Source organism: Budorcas taxicolor, chromosome 9, assembly GCF_023091745.1.
Source record: "Budorcas taxicolor isolate Tak-1 chromosome 9, Takin1.1, whole genome shotgun sequence".
Classification (NCBI taxonomy): Eukaryota; Metazoa; Chordata; class Mammalia; order Artiodactyla; family Bovidae; genus Budorcas; species Budorcas taxicolor.
Genome location: NC_068918.1, coordinates 44,547,958 through 44,560,279, shown reverse-complemented (window position 1 = coordinate 44,560,279; position 12,322 = coordinate 44,547,958). Strand labels below are relative to the sequence as shown.

At 41.2% G+C, this 12,322-nt stretch overlaps 1 protein-coding gene across 1 annotated transcript; it reads right to left on the bottom strand.

The window, feature by feature from the left end:
• Positions 1-934: 934 nt before the first annotated feature.
• Positions 935-2,293, bottom strand: GPR63 (G protein-coupled receptor 63). The gene has a single exon (XM_052646015.1). It carries the CDS (start codon positions 2,192-2,194, stop codon positions 935-937), a length of 1,260 nt encoding a protein of 419 aa, XP_052501975.1. The 5' UTR covers positions 2,195-2,293.
• Between the last annotated feature and the right edge of the window lie 10,029 nt (positions 2,294-12,322).

The following is a 12,322-nucleotide window of genomic DNA, read 5'->3' as shown; positions in this document are numbered from 1 at the left end:
CTCCCTCAGAGCACACTATGAGGATAAAGTGATGCACAGTGTCTGGCACCTGGTAGATGTCTAATAAATGGTGACCCTTCTCCTCACTGAACTCAGAGAATCGGTGAGTAAAAGGAATCAGCACAGCCCCCACCAGCCACAGCCTCTCTGCATTTCATTTACATTTTCAAAGGTGCTCCATCTTCTCAACTCTGCCCTATTTCTCTGAAGATTCACTATTGTTCTTAGAAAAAGTTCTCCATTTTTATGTTCTCTCCTTTAAAACTGTACATGCACATAAAACATTTTTTTTAAAAAAAACTATCTTCCTAGAAATAATGCAATGTTTCCTAAAGCACAACATGTCATGTATAAAAGCAATTCTGAAAAACATGACTGAATTAGTCTGTACATTGTTTCTTAAAGTGCACCAAAGTAAATATTAATGACCTTTAAAATGTCACTGACCCCCTTGGGTTATTGTTCTTAAATAAAACTAACTATCTACTGAGATGTATGTGGCTTTTGGCTCCAATGTGATGGCAAAAAGCAGCAGTGTCTTCCAGGAAAAAAAAAAAATTGATAAACTCAACTAAGCATATCTTAGCAGCATACAATATATCTAAAATTCAATGTAACTTCAGGCTCAATAAAGCACAATTTTGATTCCTACTATAGAAACAAAATCAACTGAAGTTACAGAAAACCATCTCCCCACCCTAAATCAAGGATTTCTCTTGAACCCTGGAGGTAACACTTGGGATCACTTCCCTATTGTGTATCCCTGGTAACAGACTTATAACTAATCACCATTCTTTCTTTACATTGCACACATACACATATATACATAACCTATGAATAAAACAACAAAGTTTAAGTGGAGGAGCCATGAGAAAGAAAATTCAAAGTCAGATATAGAACAGCCATCACCCAAAATGTCAGGCAGTTCCAATATTCACACCACCGTCCGATGTTCCCCACACACATAGACAGCACTGGGGCGTATCCGTCGCCGTGTGTGACCAGGGAGCCGCGGCAAAAACTTGAAGGACTTAGGCATCATGTCCAAGCAGGCATCGTGGAATTTCTTAATCCTCCAGTAGTAAATCAGTGGGTTCAACGCAGACTTGAGGTAGCAGAGCCAGAGTAGCCAGGTGCTGATCTCAAAAAAGTTGTGCTGATAGTAAAAGTGCTTGCTGAATGTTGCCACAAGGCTGTAAGTGGTGAATGGGGCCCAGCAGACGATGAAGACAGCAAAGAGAATCAAAATGGTTGTGAAGGCACGCGTTTTAAAGCCCATGTCAATGCTCATCTGGAAGGGTCTCTGGAGACTCATGAGACCCAGTTTGCTGGCCTGGCTGAGGCATATACCTTCAGGGTAGCTGTGGATCCTCAAGGCATTATGCCGAAGAGTATTGAGGATGCCCATAAAGGAATACAGGATCACCAGGAAGGGCAGGAAGAAAGAAATGAGAGAAATCAAAATCACATATGCCTGGTAACCCAGATCGGTTGTGTACCCAAACACGCACTGGGGAGCTCGGGAAGGTATCTGAAGGTCGGGGTTCCCTACTGCCAAAGGAAAAGCTACACAAAAAGAAGTTGCCCAAGAAACTGCAATGAGAACCTTAGCCCTGTATGGATTTAGCTTATCCTGCCTCTGGACTATAATAAGAAACCTATCAATGCTAATGATGAGCAGGATGGCTACTCCCTCTATGACAAACAACCAGAAAAACATAGCAGATACCCTACAGAAGAATTTCCCGAAAATCCATCTGGTGGTAAGAATAGTGACCAAGGCCAAAGGCATGTTCAGCACTGCAAGCAACATGTCTGCAAAAGCCAGGCTGGCCAGGAGGATGTTAATGGCGGAACGCATTGCAGCTTTTTGGTAAACCATGAGGCAAACAACCAAGTTGCCAAGAAAAGACACACACAGAATAAACATCATTAGAGCAGAAAGGATGATCTGGAGAGGCAAGTTGAGGCTCTTGGAAGCTGCTGGTGTTGGGGACACAGCTGTACTATTCACTGTTAAGGAACTCATCCCAGTGGGAGCCAGGGTTTCAACACTGTATCTAAGCAGTGGACCAACGCCAGGGTGCTGGAATGGTGGAGGGACCGTAATATTCATGTAGGTGTTTTCATAAACTACAAACGTTGTGTTGGATGCCCCAGTATGGGATGCCGTCAACACTGCAGAGACGACCATGGTTTCAACAGGATGGAAGCTGGCGTTGTCAGAGATGAGAGTGTTCTTCAAGCATTTTAACACAAAGCAGCAGGATCAGGTTTCACTGATGAGCTTGGAGACATATTCTGGAAACGGGAGAAAGGTGTCCATCTTCCATAGGAGTCCTTTTGCCTGAAAACAAGTCCAAAACACAAAAAAATAAATGGGAGTGAGTTTCGTACACATCATTTGACTCCTTACTCTTCATCCTGAAGGACCTATTTTACTTTTTTAACTCTTTAAAAATATTTAAGTTTCTAGACTAGTCATCACTAAAATATTGTTCTGTTTTTAGTCAACTATAAAGGAAACTTCATGACTTCCACATATAAAGTGAAAGTGAAAAGAATAAAAATGTATTACTGCCTCAAAGGCCAAAAGTATTACCTTACAGTTAACTTTTCTTTCAAATTTCCAGGAGCAGCATAGCCTTTTCACAGTTACTATTAATATAGATTTTATTATCTGTTTGGCCTGAGAGTATTAATACTTTTCTTGATAGCTCTTTGGTACAGGTTTATATTCCATTCTTACACTAGCCTGAAGCTAGCTGGCAAAGAACCCTGACATCAGTTTCCTATTTAATACATGATAATCAAACACCTTTGCTTTCACAGCTTCACAAGTAGACACCACCCTTATTTTCAATGAGGGTCTGAAGCAGTTTTCTGGCTCTCTATTTTATTTGTGTTTTTCCCCAGAATCCTACCACTCTACTGAAGAAGTTCTTCAAGAAAAGAAGAAAAATTATCCGGAAAACGTCTTGGTCATATTTTGAAGACTTCCTTTCTTTTTCCAAAGATCTCTTTGATCCTCAAATTCTCTCTTCTTTCCCATGCCCACCCATTTTCATCCTGTATTTTCTGAAACAAATACTTCTATTTTCTCAATTTATTCTTCCTAAGATTAACCTTACTGTAATGCCAGCAACTTGATTAAAATGTCAACCAGGAAATAAAGGATTCTAAAATAGATGACTGGGAAAATATTCAGGTGTGAAGAAGAATGCACTCTAGAAAACTTACAAAGATATTTCACTTTCTTGCTCCAAAAAGCTTCTTATCACCTTTCTCTTCTCCTTACCCCCAACTTCTTAACAATTCCTATAACCCGTGAGTTTTCTGTAAACAACTTTCTTAATCTATTATCTTCCTAACCTACTTTTGTGATGTAGGTTTTTCCTTCCTTACTGGAGAGGTAACTTTAACCTTTCTAATTATAAAGAACTCTCACTGGGTGTCTGTGTAGATTCCTTTAATAAATCCAAAGATTGGGGATGGGTGAATTACACAGTAGTTTGCATGCATGTGTGTGTGCTAAGTCACTTTAGCCGTGTCTGACTCTTTGCAACTCAATGGACTGTGGCCTCCCAGGCTTCTCTGTCCATGGGATTCTCCAGGCAAGAATACTAGAGTGGGTTGTTATGTCCTTCTCCAGAGGATCTTCCCAACCCAGGGTCAAACCTGTGTCTCTTGTGTCTCCTGAACTGGCAGGCAGGTTCTTTTCCACTAGCACCACCTGCGAAGCCCCACATTAATTGTTTAAGATGATGCCATAATTTTCTCATTATTTGAACTTAACAATTACTGAATAAGGAGTAAGTGCCAGAAGTCCATTTATTCATTTCTTGTAGTATAGAGGGTAGAAGCATTTCATTTGTGAGACCCAAGATCCAGCACTTAAACCAAATCATGGGCTCTCTAACATATTCCTATCTCTCCATAATCCCCAATTTGCTGTCCAGAGCTAACCGTATGAATAAGAATATTCACCTATTTGTTCAAAATATTTATTTTACTATATACTTGAGATGTTATGGGCTTCACTGGTAGCTCAGATGGTAAATAATCCACCTACATTGCAGGAGACCTGGGTTCAATTCCTGGGTTGGGAAGCCCCCTGGACAAGGGAATGGCAACCCACTCCAATATTCTTGCCTGAAGAATCCCAGGGACAGAGGAGCCTACCAGGCCACAGCCCATGGAGTCACAAAGAGTCCAACACAACTGAGTGACTAACACTTCACTTCACTGTTATAGCTTAATTTCTTTGTCTCTACAAAAAGGTACATTTTCTAAGGAAAACATACCTGGATAAGATGCCCCACTAAGCCAGTGACTCTCAAACTTTATTAACCACGAAGGACCGTGGGGAAAGTCTCTATATAACTATATAATCAGCCCAAGTCTCTTTATAACTTTACAAATATACACACAAATAAGCATAAAGACTGTGCTTACTGCATACCTCAGCCTCAATATGATTTTCTAGAGAAAAATCATAAAAGTGTATCTTAGGCAAATGTGTATCTTTAGGCCTAAAGTAACAGCTGTAACTGCTTGACTAAGAAAGCAAACATATCCATCCTGAAGGAGCACACACTTAGCTTTCTAAAACTCTTATTTTCTTGACCATGTTGAGAACAAAACCAAAATGGAACAGAGCCAAAACAAAAATTTATTGTAAAAGATGCCTTTTAGGTTGTTCTATGTGCACATACAGTCACAATATTTTACTGCTGTTGTAAAAACTTCTAACTCAAGTCACTCAATTATTCATCCATCAAATACTTATTTCAGAGCCTACGATGAGCCTGCCTGCCTCCTGAGACACCTGTATGCACGTCAAGAAGCAACAGTTAGAACAGGACATAGAACAACAGACTGGTTCCAAATTGGGAAAGGAGTACATCAAGGCTCTATGTTGTCACCCTGCTTATTTAACTGCTATGCAGAGTACATCATGCAAAATGCTGGGCTGGATGAAGCACAAGCTGGAATCAAGATTGGCAGGAGAAATATCAATAACCTCAGATATGCAGATAACACCACACTTATGGCAGAAAGCAAAAAGGAACTAAAGAGCCTCTTGATGAAGGTAAAAGAGAGTGAGAAATCTGGCTTAAAACTCAGCATTAAAAAAAACAAAGATCAAAGCATCCGGTCCCATCACTTCATGGGAAATAGAAGGGGAAACAATGGAAACACTGAGACTTTATTTTCTTGGGCTCCAAAATCACTGCAAACAGTGACTGCAGCCATGAAACTAAAAGACACTTGCTCCTTGGAAGAAAAGCTATGACAAACCTAGACAGTGTATTAAAAACCAGAGACACTACTTTGCCGACCAAGGTCCATCTAGTCAAAGCTCTGACTTTTCCAATAGTCATGTATGGATGTGACAGTTGGGTCAAAAAGGAGGCTGAACACTGAAGAATTGATGCTTTTGAATTGTGGTGTTGGAAAAGACTCTTGAGTGTCCCTTGGACAGCAAGGAGATCAAACCAGTCAAGCATAAAGAATATATGCAGATGTCTTGATCAGAAAAATCCTGATGCTGGGCAAGACTGAAGGCAGGAGGAGAAGGGGACAAGAGTGGAAGAGGTGGTTGGATGGCCTCACTGACTCAACGGACATGAGTTTGAGCAAGCTCCAGGAGATGGTGAAAAGACAGGGAAGCCTGTCATGCTGCAGTCCATGGCATCGCAAAGAGTAGGACACGACTGAGTGACTGAACAATAAAAACGAGCAAGGCAGTGGGGAAATACTGATGAACAAATGATTCCTGAATTTCTGCTTAAACTAGACAAATGAACCATAGACCCTGCTTCTCAAAATTACACTGAAATGACAGTATAGGGATATTTTTTAAACAAAATTCACAATCCGAAAGGACAAGTATGAATGAAAGATGCATCAATAGATAAGAGTTTTTGTAAATGTTTTAAGGCAAAGGCAGATGGTGGTGTGGTAACTGAACAGAGCAGAACAAAGAACTTTTTATCTTCAATACTTCCTGAGAAATATGCTTAGAAGAAGCTAAAAAACCCAGTAGATCCCCAGAGAAGCTGTGGATTAGGAGATACCAGGAATTAAGTTTGGGGGAAGGGGGCAGAAAACTGGGAAATTGACTGAAAAATCTATATACAGAGCTACTGGAACCCCACTCTAGGTTTGTGGCTCATCTTCTCCAGCAACCATATGAAAGAACATACCCCCATGCCAGCAGCCCAAGTCGCTGGCACAGCTGAACCTGATAAGCACAAAACTTGAGTGAATCAGTGCACGGCTGAACACAGCAGGACTGGATGGATGTCTGCACATTCAGCATGAGAACCTAGGCCCCTTCTCCACCCTGTTCCCAGATGGCCAGCAGCCAGGCATACACTACCAGGCAGGACTGAAACACTCATCTTTTCCAGTAATTAAAAAGCCCCAGAGGAAAAAAAATACTCTAGATACTAACCTTTCATGGTGCCCCAAGAAAAATGCCAGCTTGGTGCCCAGTTACCTTGTATACTGTAGCCCACCTACCATCAAGCCCAACCCACGCACACAGAGCTTCCAATCAGCTCTTCAGTGCCCATTAAATACAAAAGTTGAATTTCCCAAATATACAAAGAGTCTATGAAAGGCTTACATAAAAGCAGTGTTAAGGTAAACACTGAGGAAGATCAGAAATTTCTATTGTCAGAGAACGTAACATACATGAACTTAATAACACTTTTGCCCTGGTATCTATATGCTCTTCATTCATTGTACTCCTGGCCAAAAATTAGGACTTCTGAATACTCATTGTAACTATGTCAAAAGATTCTTTCCTCTTAGAAATTCTTATCAAGTAACCTGCAGTTTCTCTGAATTTCACAGAAGACTAAATCAAAGTTTTATAGTAAAAATTTGCATTTCCAGAGGAAATGGGACAGTAGCAACATAAGAACAGTAGAAAATTAGCTTAGGTTGGTAATACTTGCTTAGCAATCCTAATGTTTAATCTAAACTAGTCTTTATTTGGCATTTGTTGGGTACTCTCATTACATAGTCCAAGAAAAAATTAAAATATGTGAAGGTGTATGTTTATATATATATTTATACACACACATATATATATACAAACCCCACATGTAAACCTCAGATATGGCAGAAATTATTGAATTTATGATTCTTTCTCTTGTCTCAAGTATCTATAGATACAACGCAGGGGCAATCAGGTTAGTGATACAGTGTTTCATGTTTGAAGAATGCCAAGATGTCACAATTAATGGGGCTTCAGGGGCTGGAACAGAAAAGGCAATGGCACCCCACTCCAGTACTCTTGCCTGGAAAATCCCATGGATGGAGGAGCCTGGTAGGCTGCAGTCCATGGGGTCGCGAAGAGTGGAACATGACTGAGTGACTTCACTTTCACTTTTCACTTTCATACACTGGAGAAGGAAATGGCAAGCCACTCCAGTGTTCTTGCCTGGAGAATCCCAGGGATGGGGGAGCCTGGTTGGCTGCCGTCTATGGGGTCGCACAGAGTCAGACATGACTGAAGCGACTTAGCAGCGGCAGCAGCAGGGGCTGGAATAGGCAGTGGAGGCCACAGAATTCTTGCAGTCTTCATCCTTCAGTCTTAAACTGCTATTTCAGTGCTTTAGATATTTGTTTCATTGAAGAGTATATTCTCCTAGAAGGCAGATTGATTTTATAAATCTCAGTGTCCCCTATGACTACTATGCTTTGCACACAGCTCAGTACATACACGGTAGATTAATCTGCGCTGCATGCATGCATGCTTAGTTGCTTCAGTCGTGTCCCTCTTTGTGACCCTAAGGACTGTAGCCCACCAGGCTCTTCCATCCATGGGACTCTCCAGGCAAGAATACTGGAGTGGGTTGCCATGCCCTCCTCCAGGGAATCTTCCCAACCCAGGGATGGAACCCATGTCTCCTGCACTGCAGGAGGATTCTTTACTGCGGAGCCACCAGGGAAGCCCTTATTTGCATTATGTTTTATCAAATCAGAGAATTTCTTCTTTTCTCTTTTTATTATTTATGTTATATGCACATAATTTCATTTAAAAAATCATCAAATTGAGTTTTAAAATGACAGTCAAATCCTATACTACCTTTCACATTCAACATCTGGTTTTAGAGGTAGCCATTTTAAATTATTTTAAAGGTTTTTTTCAAAAGTACTTATGTATCTAAATAACATGAAGAAATTGATACTTTAATCAATATTTTATATGAACTCCTGATTTTATTTTAGGATAGTAAAGGTTTAGCTGCCATAGCACCTCTCAACTTACTTCTTATCTCTTCATACTACCAAAATATTTATTTGAAAATTCTGAAGAACAGCAGAAGTTAGTGCATCTATTACTGATAGGCCAAAAAATATTTCTTTCCTATATAAATTTTGCATTTTCTAGAATTAATAATTTATATACTTCTAATTTTATTATTTTTAAGTATCTTTTTTTAATCTGCTCTAGCAGACAGATTTTACATCTAGAAGTATCATATCTCAGAAGGTCAGATAATCAGCTACATATTTTATCTTGAAGTTATTCATTTGGCTTTATGTACCTCCCTGGAGTGACACTGGGTCAGTTACACAGCAGCCAGCAAGAAACATCTCTCTACTACCATCTTGGAAACCTCTTTTTTGCTTTGGGCTCTTGGCTTCCATATTTCTTAGGTCCTTTCTCTTCCACTTCATTGCTTCCTTTGTTGACTTCCTTGTTTGCCATGAACCAATTGCTTTTGAATAAAGAACACAAGGGACATAAATTTTGAGTCCTTATACGTGTCTGTCTTTATTTTTATCCACATTAACTGTCTTGGTTTAGCATTCTCAGTTGAAAATAATTTTCTCTGAGAATTTTGAAGGTGTTGTTCCACATTAGCAGTTCTCAAAGTTAAGCATGCATAAGAATCACCTGAAAAGCCTATTAAAATGGGGACCCAAACCCCATGTTTCTAAGTCTGTAGTCCAGGGTGGGGCCTGGAATTTGAATTTCCAGAGGAAAGAAAAAATTCAACTGAGAACATTAAATTCCAATCTCAAGGATTAGAGGAAGAGCCAGAAAGCCTCTTTAACCACAGTGAAGAAAACTTATCTCCTACTGCCCCAGAGATGGGATTTCTAAAACTAGAAGTCTAATCCTATGGGTGGCAATATTGCAATGCAAATTGAATTCCCAAACTTACAGAGTCTCTTCAGTTAAAGTTAGGATTCTGGCTGGGAAGGAGAGGGTCCTAAAAGCTGGGATGAGACTCAGTTCAGTTCAGTCACTCAGTCATGTCCAACTCTTTGCGATCCCATTGACTGCAGCATGCCAGGCTTCCCTGTCCATCACCAAGTCCCAGAGCTTGCTCAAACTCATGCCCATTGAGTCGGTGATGCCATCCATCTCATCTCATCCTCTGTCATCCCATTCTGCCCCTCCCTTCAATCTTTCCCAGCATCAGGGTCTTTTCCAGTGAGTTAGTTCTTCACATTAGGTGGCAAAAGTATTGGAGCTTCAGTTTCAGCATCAGTCCTTTCAATGAATATTCAGGACTGATTCCCTTTAGGATTGACTGGTTTGATCTCCTTGCTGTCCAAGGAGATTTCTATGAAGCTGAGGCTGAGGACCATGTGCTGCAGTTTTATCTGCCAATAGTAACAGCTTTTCCTCCTTGCTTGATGAGGTTGGTCTCTCCTTGCCTGAAGAATCAGTCAGAGCCTTACCTACAGTGGCATCTTGCCAGGGACATTGGCCTTCCTTAGGACCCTGCCCCAGCTATCTCTCTTGCTTCTAGACCTACAACCAGAATCAAGTCCCAGCAGAATCCAGTGTGTAGTGTGAACTGTGAATGAGAAAGAAATAAAACTTATATCAAAAGATATGCAAGATAATTCCAATTTATATAGACAGAAACCAGGGAATATATATGGAAATAGATGCAGAGGGTATTAAATCAGGTTGGAAGGAATATAATGTTAGAATAGATCAAAAATTTTAACATGGGCACACAATATGCCAGCAAATTTGGAAAACTCAGCAGTGGCCACAGGACTGCAAAAGGTCAGTTTTCATTCCAATCCCAAAGAAAGGCAATGCCAAAGAATGCTCAAACTACCACACAATTGCACTCATCTCACACGCTAGTAAAGTAACGCTCAAAATTCTCCAAGCCAGGCTTCAGCAATACGTGAACTGTGAAATTCCAGATGTTCAAGATGGTTTTAGAAAAGGCAGAGGAACCAGAGATCAAGTTGCCAACATCCGCTGGATCATGGGAAAAGCAAGAGAGTTCCAGAAAAACATCTATTTCTGCTTTATTGACTATGCCAAAGCCTTTGACTGTGTGGATCACAATAAACTGTGGAAAATTCTGAAAGAGATGGGAATACCAACCACCTGACCTGCCTCGAGAAATCTGTATGCAGGTCAGGAAGCAACAGTTCGAACTGGACATGGAACAACAGACTGGTTCCAAACAGGAAAAGGAGTACATCAAGGCTGTATACTGTCACCCTGCTTATTTATCTTATATGCAGAGTACATCATGAGAAATGCCGGGCTGGAAGAAGCACAAGCTGGAATCAAGATTGCCGGGAGAAATATCAGTAACCTCGGATATGCAGATGACACCACCCTTATGGCAGAAAGTGAAGAGGAACTAAAGAGCCTCTTGATGAAAGTGAAAGTGGAGAGTAAAAAAGTTGGCTTAAAGCTCAACATTCAGAAAACGTAGATCATGGCATCTGGTCCCATCACTTCATGGGAAATAGATGGGGAAACAGTGGAAACAGTGTCAGACTTTATTTTGGGGGGCTCCAAAATCACTGCAAATGGTGACTGCAGCCATGAAATTAAAAGACGCTTACTCCTTAGAAGGAAAGTTATGACCAACCTAGACATCATATTGAAAAGCAGAGACATTACTTTGCCAACAAAGGTCCATCACGTCAAGGCCATGGTTTTTCCAGTGGTCATGTATGGATGTGAGAGTTGGACTGTGAAGAAAGCTGAGCGCCGAAGAATTGATGCTTTTGAACTGTGGTGTTGGAGAAGACTCTTGAGAGTCCCTTGGACTGCAAGGAGATCCAAACAGTCCATTCTAAAGGAGATCAGCCCTGGGATTTCTTTGGAAGGAAAGATGCTGAAGCTGAAGCTCCAGTACTTTGGCCACCTCATGCAAAGTGTTGACTCATTGGAAAAGACTCTGATGCTGGGAGGGATTGGGGGCAGGAGGAGAAGGGGACGGCAGAGGATGAGATGGCTGGATGGCATCACTGACTCAATGGATGTGTGTCTGAGTGAACTCCGGGAGTTGGTGATGGACAGAGAGGCCTGGCGTGCTGCAATTCATGGGGTCGCAAAGAGTCAGACACGACTGAGTGACTGAACTGAACTGAAACTGGGATTCTGGATTTTCTGTGCTACCTCAATGGCTGAAAATGGCTCTAACAGTTTGTTCACTTGGTTGATGGACACCTGGTTCTGAAGGTAATCTACATGAAAATGAGATGACAGTATCTCCTTGGTAAACAGGGAGCTATGCAAAGACTCCAGCAGATATGCATGCTGACCTGTATTTATCATGTAAGACCTGCTCACCTGCCTATATCACCTGGTAGGATCAGAGGGCACTTCCTTCACCAATGGTGAGATACACTGGTTGAAAGGATCACCAGCATACTTGAAGGTCTCTATAGCAGCTATTCTCTGCAGACCCAGGGGAATGGTGCCACCCAAGAAATGGGTTCCTAAACTGAATGGGGATCGTAGTATCCCAGAGTGGCAGGGGCTCAGTGACAGTGCTCAATGAAAGATGAGATAGCATGCTTACCAAAATGTGCAGCAAACAAAAGCTGAAATTGGAATAGTCTAACTTGCAGAGATCATTGGTGCTTGATCATGGTATTTCTAAGAGAGAAATAGTTACAAACCTACCAAGTCCTACTTTTTCTATATAAGGAGCAAAACTATAGAGTAGAAAAATGCCATCCCTCAATCAAGTCCCAAACTTGAACTAATACACAGATCTAGAACCTCTTGAATAAGAGGAAAACAGGGGACTTCCCTGGGGGTCCAGTGGCTGAGACTCCCCCCTCCCAGTGCTGAGGGACTGGGTTCAATCCCTGGTCAGAGAACTAGATCCCACATCCTGCAACCAAGAGACTGTAGAGATTAGGGTCACTATCAAGGACTGAAAGGATGAAGGCTCACCTTCATTCCTAACACAGGCATATTCAGCTTGCCGATTTGGCCTTTAAGAAAAGCAGACGGATCTTGGAGAGTGCAGATACTACACCAAATGTGACTTCTCTGCTGGAGTAAATCAGCACA

Bases quoted from the DNA above. Each gene is read 5' to 3' on its own strand.
- GPR63 (XM_052646015.1), bottom strand. From the start codon at position 2,194: ATGGTCGTCTCTGCAGTGTTGACGGCATCCCATACTGGGGCATCCAAC.